At 49.0% G+C, this 23,002-nt stretch overlaps 1 protein-coding gene across 3 annotated transcripts in view; it reads left to right on the top strand.

Annotated features, from left to right (window-relative positions):
* NTPCR (nucleoside-triphosphatase, cancer-related) overlaps positions 1-21,853 on the top strand; it is a 36,192-nt gene extending 14,339 nt beyond the window's left edge. For 2 of the 3 annotated variants that reach the window (XM_082407739.1, XM_082407740.1), the window contains 2 exons: positions 11,603-11,812; positions 21,219-21,853. In XM_082407739.1, coding sequence (XP_082263865.1) covers positions 11,603-11,812; positions 21,219-21,287 — 279 coding nt within the window. In that variant the 3' untranslated portion in view covers positions 21,288-21,853. The remainder of the gene's footprint in view (positions 1-11,602; positions 11,813-21,218) is intronic. The other variant, XM_082407741.1, reaches the window with a different exon arrangement.
* Positions 21,854-23,002: the final 1,149 nt, after the last annotated feature.

Below are 23,002 nucleotides of genomic sequence, written 5' to 3'. Positions count from 1 at the left end.
ATAGTCATCCAAAATTGGGGAAAATGCCAAATATAGTTTTATAGGTTTGGGCTTTTTCATTTAATACGATTGAGTGACATGGGAATGGTCTCACAACATGATAATCTTCAAAACTGTGATACTTTAGGAATTCCCTGCGGTCCAGTGGTTAGGACTCCGTGATTCCACTGCAGGGGGCATGGGTTCAATCCCTGGTCGGGGAACTAAGATCCCACAAGCGGCATGGTGTGGCAAAAAAAAAAACAACAACTGGGATACTTTAATGATTGCATAACATATGGTGGTATGGATTTCCATCTCTGATTTAACTGTTACTCCCTCAGTGTCAGACATTGAGTTTATTTATCACTGTTGCAGGTAACTTTGCAGGAAACCCTCTTTGTGGATCATCCTTTGTCCAGCCGTGATTGTTTCCCTGTGGGGGACCTACAGGTGGAATACTGGGTGGAGGGGTGTGAATTTCCAAGGTGTTGCTGTGTGTGTGACAGTTGTGTCACTTTGCACCCCCTGCCATGTGCAGGTGTGTTTCTCCTGCTGCACTTCTGCCAACACTGAGCACTATACTGACTTCTGATACTAAAACACGTTGCTTTGCTTTGATTTACCTTTTTAAAGTACTAATGAGGTTAAAAGTTTTTCAGTTGTTTTATTGGGTATTTTTAAGAATCTAAGTTGTTTGTTCATTTCCGCATTTTTTTTCTTTTAGCTTAAAGAGATCTTTTATAAGGTAAATAACTTTTTTTTTTTATTTTTATTGATTCTCTTTTTCTCAGTTTGTTGCTTTGGTGATTTCCTTTCTTTATTTTTTCTTTTTTAATATTGAGAAAGTCTGTTCCTACTCCAAGTTAATATAAAATTTTTTACCTATGTGTTTCTTCTTCTGTGTGCTTTTTTTTTTTGACATTTTTTTAATCCATCTGGATTTATCTTGAATGTAATATTCAATGAGACTCTCAATTGATTTTCTTCCAAGTACTTAGCTGGTTTTCCAAAACCATCTGTTAATAACTCATTTCTCATTAGTTTATTATGCTGCATTTATTATATTAAAAAAAATACATGTGTGTGTATAATGTTTCAGGGTTGTCTGTTCTCTTTCGTTGATCTGTTTGATGCTTGCATCAGTACTCTGGTAATTGCTTGTATTATTCTTCTTCAAAACAATGTCTTATCCGTTCTCGTTTGCTTATTCTTCCAAATTGTGGCAATGTTGGTGGTAATAGTAATGGTGGTGGTCAACAGTTACTGAGTTCAAATTATGCACCAGACACTAACTCATTTAATCCTCAGGACAACACTGTCACTGTTTTCCTGTCTTACAGATGAGGAAACTGAGGCATAGAATAGAAAGTAATTTGCCCAATGACAAACAGCTTATAAGCAGCAGTACTGGTATGAACTGTAATCTGTTACAAAAAGTCTTGTATGAAGTGACTGGAATTATACAAAAATGTAGTTATTATGATGTTAAGAACATCCTAATCTTCCAGACAATCTTCATGCTCTACAGCCAAAAACAGAGTCTCTCTCTCTTTCCGTTTCTTTTTAAAAAATTTTTTGTAAGGTTATTCATAGATCTTTTGTATTTTCTGATGCTGCTGTAATTAAGATTGCTCTTTCAGTTTTCTAATGATCAAGGCTGTTAGGATAACGCTGGCCTTTTGCATAATGGTCTTTTTGACAGCCACCTTGAATGCTTTATTAGAATTTGATGCAATATAGGATTTAACATTTTGTTGATTCCCGGTGTATCTCCTACTCACACAAAACGATAACAGCAGACTGTAAGGTTGTAAAGAACAAGAGACATCTACTCAAAGCCTTATTTTTTAGGCTGAACAGTGTCATTTTTTATAAAGATCCATGGAAGGAATAATGAGCTAGAACCAGAATACCCAATGAAAATCCACATGCTTTGCTGCGTTTTTCTGTTTTGTTCAAAATATGGCTTTCAGTGCATATTTCTTTTTGAGAGCAGGATCTGCTTTTGATTCTGAAAGAAGAATCTGCTTCAGATCTTTGAAACTTCATTTGAAGGTGCGAGATCAACTGCCCAGGGAAAGGTTCTTTTTTTTAATCCCTTGACCTGGAAAGGCCACTTAGTATTTCAGGCCACTGAGCTTTAGAAAGAATTTAGAAAAATCAAGTCAGGAGCCATTCTTGAAAGGCTGACAAGAGCCCAAGCACTGCTTTAGAATTTCCTTCCCTGTTAGCAAGCCTGGCATTTGTTTCTTGGTTCCGCCCCACTTTCTGTTTCTGTACCTCACGATCACACATACGTCCTACAAGATCAGCAAGGGGAATTAGAAACTATCTGGTGCAGACATGAAAAGTTAAAATTTTTCAGGAAAAGCATTCCTGCAGTGAATCAAAATAGGAAGAGGAACTGCAAGCGTCGTATAAGGTTGGCTCCTTAGTTCACCGGGCAGGCTTTGTCATGGCCGCCCTTCCGGTGATCTCCCAGGTTCCACCGGGCAGGTGGGCTGCTTATCACTTCCCACTGCCGACCGTGGTGCAGTTATGTGCAGTTAGATGCCAAGCCGGCTGCTGCCCTGGGTTTCCTCGCCTTCCTGTGGCTCTTCCTGCAGCCCCTCCCAAGAAGCATGGGGAAGTCACGTGCTCCAGAAGTGCGCCTGGAGAAAGATGTGTGTGACTGGCCTTTCTTTCTCCCTCTGACCACCCGCTCTGTCCTTCCTCCTGGCCCTCGTCCTGTGCACATCGGTCTAAAGCCCTGCGCGCCGTCCGAAGGAAGCTCTCGTGCCAGGAGTTGGTGCTTTTCTTGAATCTGATACTGAGAAAGTGTGCATGTGAGTGTTTTCTTTTTTTGTATTGAGTCTAACTTTTAAAAACTTTATTTGGACATAATTTTACTCTTAGAGAACCTTGTAAAGATAAGGACAGTGCAAGACCCCCTGTGGACTTGGTATCCAGTCACCTATTTTTAACATTTGCCCTATTTATTCCCTCTCTCTTCTTGTGTGTGTGTGTGTGTGTCTGTATAAACATATAAATTGGGGGAGGACCATCTGAGAGTATGTTGTAATCATCACAGTACTGAAGTCCTGAATGTGCAGTATTTTTTCCGAAGCGTAAGGATATGCTGTTACATAACTGGCACAGTTGTCAACCTCAGTCAGTTTACTGAGAAGATCCTTTGATCTAACCTACCCTTCATATGCTGGTTTTATCAATTGACTTAACAATGTTGTTTGTCACATTTCCTTCAATCTAGAGCCAGGTATTACCTTTAGTTGTCGTATCTTGATAGCCTCCTTTTTCTTTTTTTTTAATAAATTCATTTAATTTATTTAAATTTGGCTGCGTTGGGTCTTCGTTGCTACACACAGGCTTTCTCTGGTTGTGGCGAGCGGGGGGCTACTCTTTGTTGCAGTGCACGGGCTTCTCATTGCAGTGGCTTCTCTTGTTGCAGAGCACAGGCTCTAGGCATGCGGGCTTCAGGAGTTGTGGTGCACGGGCTCAGTAGTTGTGGCTCGCAGGCTTTAGAGCACAGGCTCAGTAGCTGTGGCGCACGGGCTTAATTGCTCTGCGGCATGTGGAATCTTCCCGGACCAGGGCTTGAACCCGTGTCCCCTGCATTGGCAGGCGGATTCCTAACCACTGCACCACCAGGGAAGCCCAATAGCCTCCTTTAATGTGGAACATTTCCACAGTCATTTTCTTTGTCCTTTGCGACACTGACATTTTTGAAGAGTACAGTTCTCTTTTAATAGGATGTTCCTCTTTTGGGGTTTTCTGATGGTTCCTTGTGGCTAGGTTCAGCTGGACTTCTGTAGTGTGTGGTGATGCACCCTTCTTGGCCTCTCATCTGGAGGCATGTGATGGTTAGTGATGTTACTTTGATTACTCGATCAAGGAATTGACCGATTTCTCCCCTGTATGTGTATTCTTTTCTTCCTTTGAACGAGTAGCTGCGAGTAGGGAGCTGCTTTATGACCACGCACATCCTCCTCGTCGAAGTTTCTCCCGGTTAATTTTTCTAACTTTTTATAAACTTTATCAGGTTATCTTAAGATAATAACTTTCTCTTGAGGCTGCAACTGGAAAGCAAATTTAGCTACCCCCTTTTGAAATACTTTCTATAGCAAGGTGAAACAAACATAAAATCACTGTACATTCAAAAACTGAACTAAACAAACCCATAAAGATTGATTTTTCCCGGGCTTCCCTGGTGGCACAGTGGTTGAGAATCTGCCTGCCAATGCAGGGGACACGGGTTCGAGCCCTGGTCCAGGAAGATCCCACATGCCGCGGAGCGACTAGGCCCATGAGCCACGATTACTGAGCCTGCGCATCTGGAGTCTGTGCTCCGCAACAAGAGAGGCCGCGACAGTGAGAGGCCCGTGCACCGCGATGAAGAGTGGCCCCCACTTGCCACAACTAGAGAAAGCCCTCGCACAGAAACGAAGACCCAACGCAGCCAAAAATAAATAAATTAATTAATTTTTTTAAAAAAGTAAAATCAATCCCCAAAATATTAAAGAAAAAAAATAAAAAAGATTGATTTTTCCCTAATCTAAGCTGTACTCCTCTCTTTGTATCCATTTACCTCATTAGTTAGAAAAAAAGTTGTCACCATTTCACTGTAGCAAAAATTATCAACTTTATCTCCTTCAGACAATTTCTAATAGAAGGTTATCAGGCATCAAAAATACCAAACTTTTATCAAAAGTTTAAGTAGTGATTAAAATTTTGACTAAGCAATTGAAATTTTAAAAAAATAGTTATTGTAAACACCGTCAGCTGATAAGGAAGATTTAGAAGGTAGTACAGGCATACCTCGTTGTCTTGTGCTTTGCAGATACTGCGTTTTTTTACAAATTGAAGGTTTTCGGCCTCTAGGCGTTCGAGTGAAAGGAAGAGTTGCGCGTTTTTTCACTTTTCAAAAGCTGGAGATGATTAAGCGCAGCGAGGAAGGCACAGTGAAAGCCAAGACAGGCAGAAAGCTAGGCCTCCTGTGCCTGTTAGCCAAGCCGTGAACGCACAGGAAAAGTCCTTGGAGGAAGTTAAAAGGGAACACACATGATAAGAAAGCAAAGCAACCGTACCGCTGACAGGAAGAAAGTTTTAGTGGCCGGATGGAGGATCAAAACAGCGACACTATTGCCTTAAGCCAGAGCGTAATCCAGAGCAAAGCCCTAACTGTCTTCAGTTCTGTGAGAGGTGAGGAAGCCGCAGAAGAGTTTGAAGCCAGCAGAGGTTGGTTCATGAGGTTTGAGGAAAGAAGCCGTCTCCATAACATGAAAGGACAGGGTAAAGCCCCAGGTGCTGGTGCACAAGCTGCAGCAAGTTCTCCAGAAGATCTAGCTAAGATATTCATGAAGGTGGCTACACCAAACAACAGAGTTTCAGTGTAGAAGAAACAGCCTTCTATTGGAAGAAGATGCCATGTAGGACTTTCATAGCTGGAGAGGAGAAGTCAGTGCCTGGCTTCAAAGCTTCAGAGGACAGGCTGACTCTCTTGGTAGGGGCCAGTGCAGCTGGTGACTTGAAGTTGAAGCCAGTGTTTATTTACCATTCTGAAAATCCTAGAGCCCTTAAGAATTATGCTAAATCTACTCTTCCTGTGCTCTGTACGTGGAATAACAAAGCCTGGGTGACAGCACATCTGTTGACAACATAGTTTACTGAATATATGAAGCCCACTGCTGAGACCTACTGCTCAGAAAAAAAGATTCCTTTCAAAATTGACAGTGCACCTGGTCACCCAAGAGCTCTGATGGAGAAGCCGGAGATTCATGCTTTTTTCATGTCTGCTCAGAAAACATCCATTCTACAGCCCATGGATCAAAGAGGAGTAACTTCAACTTTTAGGTCTTATTATTTAAGGAATATATTTTTGTAAGGCTATAGCTGCCAGAGATAGTGATTCTTCTGATGGATCTGGGCAAAGTCAATTGAAAACCTTCTGGAAAGGATTCACCATTCTAGATGCCATTAAGAACGTTCATGATTCATGGGAAGAGGTCAAAATATCAACATTAACAGGAATTTGAAAGAAGTTGCTTCCAATCCTCATGGATGACTTTGAGGGGTTCAAGACTTCAGTGGATGGCCCAGTGATTCCACTTCTGGAGGTTTATCCTAATGAGAGAGTCAAATGTGTGTATAAGGATATTCCGTGCAGCGTTTTAATAAAAGCCATAATATTGAAAAAAAAAAAAAAAAAGACCTCAGTGGAGGAAGTAACCACAGATGTGGTGGAAACAGCAAGAGAACTAGAAGTGGAGCCTGAAGATGGGACTGAGTTGCTGCCATCTCAGGATAAAACTTCAATGGATGAGGAGTTGCTTCTTATGAATGAGCAAAAAAAGAGGTTTCTTGAGATGGACTCTGCTCCTGGTGAAGATACTGTGAAGCTTGTTGACGTGACAACAGAGATTTTGGGCATTCCATAAACTTAGTCGATAAAGCAGTGGCAGGGTTTGAGAGGATTGACTCCAATTTTGAAAGAAGGTCTGTGGGTAAAATGCTGTCAAACAGCATTGCCTGCTACAGAGAAATCATTCATGAAAGTAGGAGCCAGTCAATGCGACAGACTTCATTGTTGTCTTTTTTTTTTTTTTTTTTTAATAAATGTATTTATTTATTTATTTTTGGCTGTGTTGGGTCTTCGTTTCAGTGCGAGGGCTTTCTCTAGTTGCGGCGAGCGGGGGCCACTCTTCATCGCGGTGCGCGGGCCTCTCACCATCGCGGCCTCTCTTGTTGCGGAGCACAGGCTCCAGACGCGCAGGCTCAGTAGTTGTGGCTCACGGGCCCAGTTGCTCCGCGGCATGTGGGATCTTCCCAGACCAGGGCTCGAACCCGTGTCCCCTGCATCGGCAGGCAGATTCTCAACCACTGCGCCACCAGGGAAGCCCTGGTTACTTTTCTTGAGAAGCTGAGGGAGGTGATGGGCACAGTACCTTGGGAGGACGTCACATCAACAGGCTGATTTGTGTCTGCTGGGAACCAGGGCCCATCGTGGGACCCACGAGCCCAAACATCTAGTCTGGTCCCAGGGCGCTGGGATCACGAGGAGGACTGGTTTCTTAATCCCCCTGGGCTGACAGTCAGCCAGCAGATGCCGTTTCAGCCCCAGGGTCCTTCTCGTAGCTTGGAAGATGCCAAGGCGCTCTGCGGTCAGGGGCTGGTGTGGAGCCGGGGGAGGCCCGTGGGACATCCAGGAAGAGCCTCAGCACCAGCCGCCGGCGTGTGGGTGGGAGCAGCTCTGCCCCACCTGCGCTCAGTGCTGCGGGGCGCATAGGGCCGTCTAAACGTCTCGTGCTGGCCGCCAGCCTGGGGTTTTACTCCCCGGGGACACGCAGTCAACATGCCACCAGACTGCCGAGGGATCCTGAAACTTTAAAGCTTGGAATAAACACACATAAAAGTATAATTGGAGCCCTGCCTTATAGCTAATAACTTAAGAGGGTCAAGGAACTTGCTTGGTCTTGGCTGCTGTTTGCACCATTTGCCTTTCCAGCTTCCCCAGAACTTGCGGCTATTCAGGGGGCAGGGCTCCAGTTCTGTTGCCTGCCTTCTGGCCGACAGCCGCCTTGTTCCTTCCCATCACTTTTGAGACTTGCTGTCCCAGACAGGCGAGCTCAGAAGCCAGTCTGTGTCTGATGTTTAAAAAAAAAACAAATGGCAACCTTAATACCACTGGAAATATGTATTATTTAAATAATTCAGAATAAGGTAAAGGCAACTTTAATTAGCTTTTTCTTTGTTCAGTATTTTGGTTGAAGGAAATTGCTTATTTTATGTTTACATTTTCTTTGTATCCTTAAAAGTACACATAAGGATTAAACAAAGGACCAAAAGAATCACACTGTTTTTCAGCTCTCCAGCAAAGCTGATGCAGAGGTGTTTCATTGTCGCTCTAAATTGATTTAATCTTTCTGAAAAGCAAGCTAGCTGAGTGTAACCAAAGCTATAAAATTATTCATAACTTCTCTTACTCCTGGCTGGTCAACTTTAGGACTCGATCCCAAGGAAATATCTTCTCCCTCAGAACCAACATAGGGACTGAAATATGCTTTGCACAGAGGTTTTCCCACTCTTTGTGACAGTGAAAATGTATAACGAGCTGAAGTGCAAGCACAAGAGCAGGGCGTGGTGATTGGCACAGAGGACCGCAGTGATGCCGCCTGAGTTGTCCTCTGCGGGGAGGGGGTGCCCGGAGAACGGCTGCTCCCCATAGGGTGTGCTCAGTGCTTTTAACCGCGTGGCCCAGAGCCACCCAGAGTCCTCCACGGGCTCCTTACTCCATACCCACGGCCGGAACCCATGGCCAGAACCCACGGCTGGAAACGGGGAAGCCGGAGCCAAGCTACTGATGGTTTTCAAACCTGGGCCCTAGTGCTGTACCCCTGTGTCTTCCTCAACTCAGAAGAGCATTTAGAATAATGGAAACGGGGTGAATGGTCACTGGGTTTTTTTTTTTGTTTCCTTTTAAAATTGCTTGAATCCATATAGAAAGGAAACAATTCTGAACATAATCGTGGTTCTTTTATTAAGCTCGTGCATATATGTTCATGTGTTATTCAGAAAAACAGGCTGACTGTTTACAGGTGTCTGAGTGGCTTAGCCTCTGATATCTGTCTCAACTGAGCGTGAATAACTCAATTTTTCATTAAAAATCCCAGACTTTTTGAGATTCCTATAGTTTCTGGATGAAGAAAGTCCCTAATTCTGGACAGAATGGGGATTTTATATAAGCTAAGGTTTTCAAATGAGCATTTCCAGTTGGTAGAAAATAATGTCTACGTGTGTGTCCGGAACTTTAAATGATGCAGGTGAGCTCTCGTTGGCGAACGTCGTAGAGGAAGGCAGGCAGGGTGGCTGTGGAGCGTGTGCTTTATAGTGGACCTGCTCACGTGTATCTGACCCCCCGCGTACGTGCACCCACTAAACACAGAGCCATGGGTGCTCACACATGCTTTGATGTTGTTTCTCTCGGAACTAACCGCTTTCAAAACTGTCGTTCTGATGTGCTGGAGTGGAGTTCTGTTTGGTGTTTAGATTGTAGCCTCCGGAAAGCCAGCGTCCACAGGTATTCATAGTCTCTGGGGACAGCAAAGTGCCCCAGACACTCCTGACTCAGAGGCCGGTCAGTTGGGGTGGCTCGCTCTTGTGGGAGTGTCTGCCTTTATGCTGACACACGGGTGGCCGACAGCTGTTTTCTTTCTCCCCAGTTTGGCATTCTTTTCTTTTGGCTGCATTGGGTCTTCGTTGCTGCGCACGGGCTCTCTCTAGTTGCAGCAAGCGGGGGCTACTCTTCGTTGCGGTGTGCGGGCTTCTTATTGCAGTGGCTTCTCTTGTTGTGGAGCATGGGCTCTAGGCGCGCAGGCTTCAGGAGTTGTGGCACGTGGGCTCAGTAGTTGTGGCTCGCGGGCTCTAGAGCGCAGGCTCAGTAGTTGTGGCGCATGGGCTTAGTTGCTCCGCGGCATGTGGGATCTTCCCGGGCCAGGGATCGAACCCTTTCCCCTGCGTTGGCAGGCGGATTCTTAACCACTGCGGCACCAGGGAAGCTCTGGCATTCATTTTTTGAAGAAAATGTTGAAATAGCAACTGACTGCTCACTGTGCCTCGCTTGGCCACCCCACCAGTGCAGGGCCACATCAGCTGCCTCGGCCCAGCTTTGCGCTGTTCAACTCTATGGGAAGGAAAAAGATGAATACAGCGTCATCTCTGCTTCTAGAGGGGAGACGGGGTAGCTATGTGTATACAAACGCACGCAGGTACACTCAGAGGTGAACGTGAAGTGCACTAGCAACACAGAAGTTTGAGTGCTTGTTTAGAGCTCTCTCGCACGACTGCAGTGGACCCTTCCTGGTCTTTCTGCCAATAAAAGGAGTGGAAAAATATGTTATATGTGTTTGATAGTAAGCAGGAGAATTAAAAGAGTACCACTTACAGAAAGGTTTGAAAACCACTGCTCTGAGGCTTCCCTCCAATCCCATACTGTCTGTTCCAAAAGAAATCTCCCCTGTCTTCCTGAATACACACAGTGAGCAGCCTTTAAAGCACAGTGTGTGATTCTGACCTTGAGTCTCAGCCTTTGGACAGCATCCCACCCCTCTGTGCACCATACGAGGCTCCAGGATCTGCCCTCCGCCCCATCTGTCACTGGTCACCACATGCACGCCACCCATGGCCACACTGTGTAAGAGCTTTGGTATTTAGAATTGGAGCAAAATCTAGCTTAACGTAGCCATTCATTCTGAGAATGTATTGATGTCAGTATTCAAGGAATCTGAGAACTTACAGTGAAAAGTACTTTGTAAATCAGCTTTACATACTGTTTTCAAAATAATCATTTATATAAAGATATAGAAATGTATTTGTCACTCAGCATTCACTGAAGTGCTTATTGTATGTTCTATTGTGTCCCTGCTGTGGAAAAACTACTCAGAGTCCTGTCAGCTTTCTCTGGGAAGGCTTTCTAGAGAGGACATGTGTATTAGTTCCCTGTTGCTGTGTAACAAATTACCCCAAGATCTAGCAGTTTAAAACAACGAACATTTATGATCTCACAGTTTCCCTGGATCAGGAATCCAGGAACGGCTTTGCTGAATGGTTCAGGCTCAGGGTCTCTCATGAGGCTGCAGTGCCCTGAGGCTTCCAAGTTCACGGTCATGGTTGCTGGGAGGCCTCAGATCCTCCCGGGCTGTTGACATGAGGCCTCAGTTCCTTATCACCTGGACCTCACCGTCAGCTGCCTGCGTGTCCTCGCAACATGGCAGGCATCTTCCCTGTGAGCAGGTGATCCAGGATAGGTGGATGGATGGATGGATGAATGGATGGATGGATGGATGGATGGATGGGTGGGTGGATGGAGATTGAGACCGAGACAGAAACAGCAGTCTTTTTTGCGTGCTGTCATTCTCTGGTGATCACACAGGCCCACCCACAGGGTGCACACCCCAGGAGCTGGGAGTCCTGAGGACTCTTGGAGGCTGGCTGCCCGACCTCTTCCTAGAGGGGTGGGTCTTCAAGGACGTAGTGGAAGTGCATTGGTATAAAGTCACTAGCAGGGGAAGCTGAGATTAAAGGGCACAACGTGCTCACTTTTTTTTTTTTTTTTTTAACCAGGACTCCTTCTCTTTTCACTTTCATTCCTTTCCACCGACCCTCGTAGCGCAGATTGGGAAAGACACAGGCATCTGGCCACAGCGGTCACCTCTTCCCAGCAGACAGGCAATCATACAGCTCACAATTGAAAAAACTGATAAGGGCTCCCAGGCCTGCTGCCTCAGTTCTTTTAAGCCTGAGTCATTTGGGTCCTGCTTATTTCCTGGGTGTATATAAATATAAAGCTTGGTTATTATCAGGACCATTCTAGAAGAGTGGAAATTGCCAGGGAAACTGGGTGCTCAGGGAACTGAGTTTTCTGGGTGCTGTGGTCTCCAAGGGAGCTCCCTGGGATTCTCCTGCCCGTTGATTGCCCTGGGTGGACGGAGAGACGGCCTCCTGCTTCCCGAAGTGGGGCTGCCTTCCCTGCTCTGACGGTCAGTCGGTGAGTGACGGGGGAGGGGGACCCCTGGGCCCGTTGCCTCATGTGACCCGCTGTCCCAGTTAGTGTCTCTGTCATCCTCAGGCGGGTCCCAGAGGTGGCCCGGGGCAGAGCGTGTGTGTCATCGACGAGGTGGGCAAGATGGAGCTCTTCAGTCAGCCGTTCATCCAGGCCGTTCGCCAGATGCTGTCCCACCCGGGGACTGTCGTCCTTGGCACCATCCCAGTACCCAAAGGAAAACCGCTGGCCCTCGTGGAAGAGATAAGAACCCGAAACGACATTAAGGTGTTCAGTGTGAGTACCCCCGGGCCTGTCTACCCGCAGGTGTGGAGCGGATCCCTGAAACAGCTCGTGGCTCTAGATACACCTGTGGCTTTGAGTTAGTGGTGTTTTTTCCTCTCGTGGCAGAATATAGGTGAGTCTGGCTGCCTGTTAGTTTATCGAACCGAAGTTACACCTCTGCTGGATGACAAAGCAGACTTGCCTACGGGGAGCCGCCTGAGGCTCCGGCTGTGCCCCGCTCGCCAGGCGCCGGGGCCTTGCCCACATCGGCACCCGGGCAGCAGTGCTCTGGGTCTGGGCGCATCTCCCCCCAGGGCGATGACGGTACGGAGGCAAATAAGTGCGTCTTATTTTAAAGGTTTCCCCTTGAAACTGGCCGCCTCCTGCTTGTGGGGAGGAGAAGCCGTGGCTGCAGTCTGAAGCACAGTCTCCAGATGCTGTAGAGTAGCACCGTCCAGAGGAGTTTCCACTAGGGTGGAAGTGTGCTGTCTGCACCGTGCAGTGCCGTGGCCATTAGCCACGTGTGACTATTTACATTTAAATTAAACTGAATTAAATTAGAGACGTCGTTTCCTCAGTCACACGGGCCACATGTCAGGGACCCAGCTGGTGAGACACCCTGCCCGGAACGGATGAATGTGGCTCTGGGCGCGGCCCGGGAACCTGCCGTCGCCCTCGGGGGCTCGGGGGCTCTGGGGCCCCCGCGGTGGGAGGAGCCCTGGGGCGGAGCGCGTGCGGAGGGCGCGGAGGTCAGGGGCGGCGTCTGCGCCGGGCGTCAGGGGCTCCGGAGGCACGGCCGGCGCTTCGCCCGCAGACTTGCCTTTCTCTCCCGCCGCCTCCCTGTGTCCCTCTTTGTCACCGTCCTCCCCGCGCCGCCTCGGTTGGTTTGCAGCAGTGCGGCCACACACTCTGCTCGTCCCTCTCCGCCACCCCCTGCGGGCGCCAGGTGAAACGGGGGGGGGGGTGCTGGCAGGGCCACTTCCGTGGGAGGGCCGGGCGTGCGCTCCAGCTGCAGAGAGCCAGTGAGCGCCTCACGTCGTGGTTACTTGTCCCCAGGGCCGGCTGGCCCCAGGGGGACATCCATATGTTGTCACCAAAGTGTCCAGGTACCTTTGGGGCGGTAGACAGCCGTTAGGGTTATTAGACCAGCCAGACTTGGAGAAATCTGTCTGTGCGTTGCTTCATTCGTTTGTTCTCTCACTTGGTAAATATGGATTGAGCATCTCCTGTGCGCTCGGCCTCGCCCCGAGTCTTGGTGATGAACAAGACAGACCGAGTCCTTGTCCTCGTGGAGGTGACATTCTAATGGAGGGGCTGGATAGGAGAAACGTCAGCAAGCCTCTAGGCAATTTCAGATACGGGTAAATGCGAAGCAGGTCAGTGCAGCACCAGGGCACTGTGGTCACTGGGGAGTGGCGGTAGGGGAGGCAGGTGGCGCACGGGGAGCCTGAGAGCCAGGCAGGGCCACTTCCTCAGTGGACATGGGCCTCGTCTGCAGAGCTGTGTGTCACCTCCTCTCTCCGTCATTTCACGTGGCTTCCGTATTCGAGGTTTTGGTTGTGATTGTCAAGTTTCTGTGGAAATAGAGACAATGAATAATGAGAGATCATGAAAGACAATTAGTCTTCAGGTCAGACAGCTTCCAGGCTGGAGGGCTGGGGAAGCGCCGCTGCTAAAGTCCAAGGCCTGGCTGTCTCTGCAGACTACTAACCCGACAGTGGGATTGCGGTTGACTCTTACGTCCAGAAACCAGTGCTGTATGTTAAGACAACACCACATTTTCTCCTCTCTAAGCCAGGAGGTTATTCTCTAGGCAAGGTAATCCTGGCTCCTAATGATGTAAAGTGATTAGCTTCTGGTTAATTCTGTAAGAGACCCCGTTATTCTTGTCTTTCTTGTGTTCCTCTGGGGCTCATGTGACCTTTCGGTGCATATTTTATAAATGAAGAATCCTATTTTCCTTATCTGCAAATTTAGGGGTTGGATTAGATATTTCTTTGGTCCTTTCCCTTTCTAATATGCAGCAAAGTTACCTGAATTCATTTTTGAGAGCATCCTTTGCATCCGACACTTAGTCCACGGTACAAGCACACGTGAGGTGTATTCCCTTCCTTCAAGAAAAACAGACCAAGGGACAGTCCAACCAAATCTGGAGGTGGGAAGAGAGATTTGTGTGAACAGGAGTAGAGAGAGTTGTCCGGAAGGAAGTGGTTCTTGGGTGGGTTTTTGAAGGGGGAAGTGGGGAAACGAAGGAACATTCCAGATAAGGATTATGTTATGTAAAATGCGGAGGGCAGCTTCCCTGTGCTGACAGATGATGTGGAGATGGGACTGAAGTCATGATATTGGGAAAGTATTCACAATAACTCAAAAGTTATTCACATTATCTAGACTGTTCTTCTTAACAGGGTCAGGTAAGCAGAGCCTTACTTTTCAGGAAAAGCCCTGAGGACACTTCCAGTCCTAGACGAAGTGGAATAGACACACTGCCCCCTGCCCCTCCTCCTAAGTCAGATAAACACCTTGGATGTTGTACATAAAACAGACGTAAGAAGACCTGAATGGTAGAGGGAAGAAGGCACACTGGCCAGGGACCTCAGGACCCCAGGAACAGCGCGAGAGACACAATTGGAAATCACTTGTCATGCCAAGAGCCAGGAAAATTAGCCAGAGTGAGAGAAACAGCCAACATGCCAACAGCAAGACGTCATAGATGTTGGACTTATAGGGCAGAGATTTTCCAACAGCCATCATAAAAACGCCTCAGTGAGCAATGACAAACCCACTGGAAACCAATGAAAAATAGAAATTCTCGGCCAAGAAATTGAAAGTTTCAACAAAGACGCAGAAGCTGTAAGGAAGAATGAAATGAGCATTTTAGAATGTAAAATACAGTAACTGAACGCCAAAGTCCGTGGGTAGACCCACCAGCAGAATGGAGACGACAGAGGATGGAATCAGTGAACCTGAGGGTGAAACAGTAGAAATTGCCCGAGAAAGAGCAGACTAAAAAAATAAAATCCAGGGCCACAGGGACCTGTGCAATTCGGTAATATAAAAACTTCTATCCTGGTGCAGGTTCGGCGTTGAAGCTTCCCTTCCCGAAAACTAGGTTTGTCTCTCAGAAGTTTGGTTAAATGTTTTCCTCATTTCTTCTATAGTTTAATGCCAAGTGTAGGCACTGAAAACTGTTTTAAATTTATTTCAATATTAGGTTATGGGAGACCACATGTCAGAAAACATTTAATGGTAATGTCAGTGCTGCGGAGATGAGAAGTAAAGACCTTCACGGGTCCAGATTCCGAGCAGGAGCTCTCGTACTGCTTTCATCCTTCTCTGACTCACAACATGAAAAAATATGTCTATCCCTGCCAGTCACTTCGAACAAAAAAATATGAGTTTGGTCATGTTGGTGGCATTTCCAAAGCGTATTTCACTTGATTTCCTGTGAAATCTCTCCTTCATGGGGATGCTGGAGAATGTTGTCCGCTGAGGCGACAGGAGAGAGGAGAGACGCCCGGAGTCTCAGGAACGGGGATTGAGCTGCCAGGGCGGCCAGCAGTCCCGGGGGACCTGGGGGAGGTGCTGAGGTCCATCAGTGCGTCGGGGACGGCACAGCCGCCTGGTCATCAGTGAGAGCTGGCGGGCCTTGTCCGAGGTTGTTCGGTTAGTAGGGGCACAGCCAGGGTTCAGACCTCGGTAACTGTTGACTCCCAAGCCTGAGGGTTACCATAGCCCTGCTGTGTGTTACCTTCGTGGGTAGGGGTGGTTCAGATGATTTAAAATCTAAGATCCCTGGAAAGTGCTTGGTTGTTCTACTTTAGAAAAATGTTACTGTAACTAAAATCTGTTCCACTGTTCTGAATTCAGAGCCACTTAAACTTGTTTTTGTCCATAAAGCAGTTTTTCTTCTTTTAGTTTTTGCCCATGGATTGCAAGATCACAAGAAAAGTGGCAACTAGGTCCCAGCTTCCGTCCAATTTGGAAATTTTTAGACCTCCTCTTACTCTTCCTGGCCATGGGTTTTTTAACCAAGCAGGGTATAAACCATTTTCATCTCACCAGGAATTTGATGCTGTTTCTGGGTCACAGACTCCTGTAGGTAGAGGAATGAGCATACACCTGCCAACCTTTAGGTCAAAAGTCAGTAGGCAGGGTTTTCTGTAGAAATTAACAAGCTAATCCTAAAATTCGTATGGAAATTCAAAGGACCCAGCTCAAACAATCATAAAATGTTGGAAGACTCATACTTCCTGATTTCAAAACTTACTGCAAAGCTACAGGAATCAAGACAGTGTGGTGCTGGCACAGGGACAGACATGTAGATTGTCAGAATAGAGTTGAAAGTCCAAAAATAAACCCTTGCATCTGCGATCAACTGATTTTCAACAAGAGTGCCAGGACAAGTTAATGAAGAAAAAATTGTTTTTCAGCAAAAGGTGCTGGTAAACTGGACATCCACATCCAAAAGAATGAAGCCGGACCCTTAGCTCACATCAGACACAAAAATTAACTCAAAACAGACCATAGATCTACATGTAAGAATGAAACTATACAACTCTTAGAAGAAAATATAGGAGTAAATCTCTGTAAACTTGGGTTAGGCAGAGTCTTATTTGTTACAACACCAAAAGCACAAGTGACAAGAGAAAAGTAGATAAATTGAACTTCACCAAAATTTAAAATTTTTGTGCTTCAAAGGACACAGTCAAGAAAGTAAAATGAAAACCCACAGGATGGGAAAAACTATTTAAGAATCATACGTGTGATAAGGGACTTCTTGTATCCCAGGATACGTAGAGAACTCTTACAACTCAATAAGAAAACAACAAATAAACCAATTAAAAAAGGAACAAAGAATCTGAAAAGACGTTTCTCCAAAGATAGACAAATAGTCGATAAGCACATGAAAATATGTTGTAACACCATGAGTTTTTAGGGCAGTGCAAACCAAAACCACAGTGAGCTAGCACTGCACATTGCTGGGATGGCTATAATGAAATTAAAGGAAAAAAATGGAAAATAGTAAGTGTCGGTGAGGATGTGGAGACATTGGAGGCCTCATACCCTGCTGCTGGGACTGTAAAAATGCAGCAGTTCGTCAGAAAGGTAGACGTGGGATTGCCCTATAACCCAGCAATTCCACTTCTAAGTGTGTACCCAAAAGAATTGAAAACGTGTGTTCAAACAGAAACTTGTACACTGGTGTTCCTAGCAGCCGTATTCATAACAGCCAAAAAGTGACAACCCAAATGTCCATCAACTGAGGAACAAATAAACAAGATGTGGTGTACACACACGATGGGGCGTCACTGGACACTAAGAGGGAATGACGTGGTGACGTGTGCTCAGTGTGGAGGAGTTTACGTCACGTGACACCAAGGGAAGGAAGCCTGTCACAGAGGATACCACACTGTACGATTCCATCTGCACGAAATGTCCAGAATAGGCAAATCTATAGACAAAAAAAATAGACTAGTGGTCGCCAGCACCTGGGGGGAAGGAGTGAGTGTAGTGATTGAGAGTGAGGGTAATTGGGGGCGGGCGGGGAGGGCGTGATGAAAATACTCCAGATAGATAGTGCTGATGATTGCACGACTGTGAATCTACTAGAAGCCACTGAATTCTGCCCTGAAGAGGTTGAATTTTTTGGTATATGAATTATAGCTCAGTAAAGCTACGCTGTACACTCACACAGAAGTCAGGACACCCAAACAAAGAACCATCACCTCTCCTTCCTCCTCCCCAGAGAAGCGGCGTTGCCATGGAAACAAAGAACCATGCCCCTCCTGCCGCCTCCCGAGAGAAGCGGCGTTGCCATGGAAACATAGTCCCATCCCTGCCATGGGCACTGGGTTCCCGAAAACCCCACTGGCAAAATAATTCTTGGTTTAGAGCCTTTAAACTTCAAGGGAAAGTAGGGTTAGAGGCCTTGAATTCATGAACGAGCCTATTTTTAGGTTCAATAAAATGAAATGGAGACAGAATATGAAACAGAGAGACTAGTGATACTTTTGTTATGTGTTAACGTATAATAATGAGCATTGTCAAATTAATTTCTTTTTTCAATCCCCTGCTTATTTAAAACTTGTCAGGGTACTTCCCACACAGTTTCAAGGAAATGTATGTGGTTTTGTTTTGCTTTCTTGCAATAGTGTATACATGAATAGGCATTTTTTTCCCTGCCTGTTCCTCTGTCCATATGTTCACAGCCTTCCTGACATTATGGCGCCCAAGTCGTTGACTGGTAGGCCAGTCTTAGGCCCTTCCCTGGTCCCAGGAGGCTCAGAGCAACTCAGATGCCTAATAGGCCAGAGTCTTCATAATCTGTATTTAACCGCTCAGTTCTGTTTCAAAGACCCTCCTCTGCTTAGAATATAATAAGCATTGACGGAGCACCCACCCTGTGCGAGACGCAGGAGGAAAGTGACGCAGCCCCGTCACCCTGGAACTCGTGGTCCAGTTTTCTAGGGGCCCGAGGCCGGGCCCCTCCTGCAGCCCTGGGCAGGGCACGGCGGAGGAGAGGGCGAGGACGCCGGGGTCCTTTCTGCAGTCGGCCTCGCCTCCTTTTCCCTCCCAGCCCCCAGCGCCCTCTTCTCGTTAGCCTCTCAGGAAAGGCCTTCTGCAACCAAAAGTCTGGGGGTAGAATACAAAGTAGACCAGAGTTCTCCCAGAAGGGAAGGGCCCCTGAGCTGACAGACGAAGCTATGCGAGTTCTCGCATCTGAGTATTTGTCTTGGGTGGGCAGGGAACGTGGTAACCGAACACTGTAAACGGCTCCACAGAAAGATCTTACTGCACAATGTTCAGAAATCATCTTAGGAAAATCAAAGGGGGTGGCGAAATACTAGCATTCTGTTCATCAGTTTTTAGTGAGAAGTCATCCTCAGAACGTGTCTTTTCTTGTGTTTATTGTTTGTGCTTTTTCTATGCAAGGCTTGGAGACGTTCTCTGCGCGTTGGGGGCGGGTGGACCCTGTCCCGGCTGCAGCCCCGCAGCTCCCGGAGGGCGGCGGGCGGGTCTCCAGCAGGACCCTGCAGGACAGCGGAACTGTGGCCCTGCAGCTTGGCGGTGCTCTCTGGGGCTCTTCTTTTATCATCCCTGAGCCTCCCGCCTGTTAAATCCTGATTCTCTGCGGGCCTCCGCTGGGCCACTTGAACAGCCTGCGCCCAGGACCGGGGTCTTGGGTAGCGGGGTTTCCACCTCACCACCCTTCACTTCCCTTCATCCCCCCGCCCCAGCCGTTCTTTCCGAGGGCTGAGGGCTTCAAAGACTGGAAGTGAAGCCGTAGTGATGACCCAGGGGAAGACATCCTACCAGCAGCCCGCTGACCCTGTTCCTTCACGTGTCTCCTCGCACCAGCTTCTGTTTACACTTGAACGACGTGAGAAGTGTCCAGTGCGGACCTGCTGACCTCCGGCGCCCGAGACCCACCAGCGGTGGCCCCTGTGGAGCTGGATGGAGGGGCCGGGGCCGCCTCGGGGACGTCCGAGGGAGTGGGGTGGTGCCTGGCCCATCCTCCCCCCCCCTCCCCCCCCCGCCGCCGTTGCTCCTGTTCTTCTTCCCTCCTGGGTCCCTCTCTCTCCTCCTCGCCCAGCCCAGCGTCTCGCCCTCTCTCTCACGTGTGTAAAGGGGGTGAAATGAAATGTCCCCATCAGAGGAGGTGGCCCTTCCGGGCCCGCAGTGAACCCTCAGGGACCCTGACGGCAGAGCCACGGGGACTCCTCGTGAAGCCAGGGCGGAGGCGGGGGCTGAGGGTCTCCCGCCTCTCTGCGTGCCGCTGCCGCCCCGCTCCTCCGTCCGCGGCGGGGCCCCCGTCGGACGCTCCCCGCGAGAACGGGCTCGGGCCAGTGCAAGCCAGAACGGCGGCGAGGCCTCGTGAGGCCGGGCGGTGTGTCATCAAGGCGAACGCGGGGCGGATGGTCCTCCTTTCGGTGGAGCCAGGGCTGCCCGCGGTCCGGTGGGCGGCGTCCTCGGACACCAGCGTCAGGGGCCCGGCCTCCGCCGCCTGGCCCCGTCCTTTCGGGACTCAGATTGTCAGGAGGCCCCCGGGGCCGTGGGCAGCTCTCGCGCGGGAGGGGCACCGCGCTCCTGTGAGAAGGATGTGGGATGCAGGGCCCCAGGCGCTGAGGCCCACCGCGCGTCTCCTCCTGACGCGCGTTCACCTCCCGAGCCGGGCCCCTGCCCCCCGCGGGGCTGAGGGCCGGAGCGGGACCAGGCCCGTCCCCTCGGGGACCGCGCACCCCGAACCCGCTCAGGGTCTTCCGGTCGCACGCACCTCCTCTCGGCGCGATTCTCTGCTCTACCCTTCCTTCTGCCGGTGCCCTTCCCCCGGCGTCCACCTGCCAGATGCAGCCCGGGCATAACCGCCTGCGGAAGCCTTTCCCAGTCCCCCAGCTCCCCGTGCCTCCCAGACTCTCTCAGGGACCCTCTGCAACCCTGCTGTCACTACTGTCCGCGTCTGCCCCCCATCCGGTCCGCGGGCTCCGTGAGGTCAAGGCCCTGGTCTGGGTCTCGCCATCCCCAGCACCTTGCCCACCAGCAGAGCGTGCTGAATGTTGTGTGGGCCACCGAGGAAGGCACTGGTGATGGGAGGAGAGGCGGCCCTGCCCGTGCTCGGGGCGCAGCCCCCCACCCCGCTCCCTGGGGGCTTCTGGATGCTCGAGTTGTACTCCATGGGCCTGTGGTAGTGACAGAAAGAAAAATGTAACAGATCATCGGAGAGGGCTTGAATAAACTGTTAGTTTTGTTTGTAACTGTTGATTATAGAGGTAGCACACCGGGATGCGGGGGCCTGTGCTCTAGTCTGCACCGCGCCCACGCTACCTCTGAGATCTCAGGAAATGCCCTGCTCTGCTCTGGGCTCCTGCTTCCTCGTCATTCAGATGCAGGGTTGACTGGTGTCAGAGGTTTCACGGAGAGATGAGGAGATTACTGACCTTCAGAGCATCCCAGAATCCTGGCTGTGACCCAGCGCCAGTGGGGCCGCTCTCAGTGGGCCCACCTGGAGGGCCGGTGCCCACCTGAAGCACAGGTTCTCCCGGCTTCACTCAGGCATCCTTCTGTCCAGGTCAGGCTGAGCTCAGGGGCCACGTCCCAGCCTGCATTCCCATCATCCCTCCCAGGGTTCGATTCATAGCCCTTTTCCGGTTAAAAATCCTTCTGTCATCAAAACCCACTTTCACTGTTTGAGCCGCAGCTTCACAGAAGCTGGTGGTGGGATTCGAGTCTGCCGGCCCGGTTTTCAGAGCGCTCTGGAGGACCTGGGCTTCCTCCCTTGGTCGTACCTCGCCTGGGTCACACTTTCTAAAACACACCTCACCTTTCAGGCTCTTCTTTTAGAATATTACCTGGCAGAGTAGGTGATGGAAGGAAAAGAAAGGGACTCTGAAGCCCGCTTTCTTGCTTCTTCCCACAGGTCACCAAGGAAAACAGAAACCACCTTCTGCCAGAGATTGTGACGTGTGTGCAGAGTGGCCGCCAGTGAAGACGACTTGTCCCTGCTTTTCTGCAGGTGAACACATCTCTTGGAGAGGAGCCTGAGTTCCCTGCCTGTCCAGGTTTTTGGCCTTCGGGTTTATGAAACCTTGGAGGCTTTTCCAAAGAAAGCCTGACAGCTGTTTTCCATAAAATGTTTAAAAGATCAAATTAGCCTTAATGCTGGATTGACTTTACAAGATTAACAATCCACTGTGGCTTATTTATGCTGAGAGATTTCTGTTTATTTCCTCTTGCAGTTGTGCATATGATTTGGGTAAATTATGAAATGAGAAATGGTTTTCGGAGTATTAGATGGAATTTGCCCCCATTGAAGTTTATAAATGTGTTCAGGGAAAGGGGAGAGAAGAGTTCACTGCCTAATCAGTTTTGCATGTCAGGAAAATTAAATCCCTCTCCAGGAGCAGCTGCAGTCTCCTGCAATTTAGAGTGATAACAGTTACTTGATTTTTGAAAAATCAGTATTTCAAGAAAAGCCATTTTCGGTCCTCCCCCTCCCCATCTCTTATTGTTTATCTGTTTGCTTATTGCTTAATAAAATAGAGGTAGATGTGATGATCGCACACATGTGGGTTCTTGTGTGGGAGGGACGAGCAGTCTGTAGAAATGTTGGTAGCGCCGGGTACCCGGCGGGGCTTCAGATCAGAGCCGCGCTTTGGCCCCGTTCATTTAGACAAGTTCGCAGACCTTCCTGGGCCCTGTTTCCCTCCCAGAAAAGAGGGAAGTGAGTGCCGTCAAAGGAAGGTGTCACCACAGCCTGAAGGAAACCACCCTCAGGCGTCCTCGCGATCCCCTGGGGAGCAGCCGGGGCCGGGGGCCCGCGCTGCCGGGAAGATGGTGCAGAGAGAGAAGGTGCAGCCCAGGCAGGGCCCCGTGGGACAGACCACTGAAGCCCCAGAGCTCGCAGAGGATAACAGCTGCCCTCCCAGGGGTTGATGGTACACATTGACGATAACCAATTCAGTGTTTTTAGGCCAGTTTTGGTGAAGACCTATGAATTACCAGGGTTTTTGTAGCCTTAGCTACAAAGCCAGCTGGTGCTAATGCCGGGTGTGCCCTTGAACGTGACCGCCGACCGGTCCGGGCATTTGTGGAGCGAGGTGCCCCGTGAGCTGGGCCCTGGGGCAGCGGACAGTGCAGGAAGCAAGTCAGAAAGAGAAAGTACCGTATGCTAACACATACATACGGAATCTACAAAAAAAATTTTTTTTAAATGGTTCTGAAGAACCTAGGGGCAGGACACACAGAGTATTTTTAAAAATGGGTTTTTTTTGGCCAAGCCAAGGGGCATGTGGGATCTTAGTTCCCTGACCAGGGATCAAACCTGGGGCCCTAACCACTGGACCGCCAGGGAAGTCCCCCAAATGGTTCCTTTTCTTCTCTGAATCGGCACGTGTCAGGGAGCTGGTCCTTTGAAGTCACGGACTACGACCTCTCTGACTGTGGTGGCCGAGACGAAGAGGGCGCCTTCAAGGGGTACGTTCGTCACGTGCGGGGCGGGGAGCAATGCTAGCCCGGGGAAGTGGGATGGGCCTCGCCCCTCCTTCTCCTCCATCTGTCTCCGTGTTCCTAGGATGCTGTGTCTGGGAAGACCGCGCGGGAGCAGGGGCACTGGGGGCAGCTGATGGCAGGTGCCTGTGACTGGGGACAAAACAGTAGGAAAGTGGAGCAGGCTTGAGAGGAGGGCTTGGGGGACAGGCCTTG

Source organism: Balaenoptera borealis, assembly GCF_965194805.1.
Source record: "Balaenoptera borealis genome assembly, chromosome: 10".
NCBI classification, from domain to species: Eukaryota; Metazoa; Chordata; class Mammalia; order Artiodactyla; family Balaenopteridae; genus Balaenoptera; species Balaenoptera borealis.
Note: the sequence above shows the minus strand (reverse complement) of the source record. Positions and strands in the feature narration are given on the sequence as shown.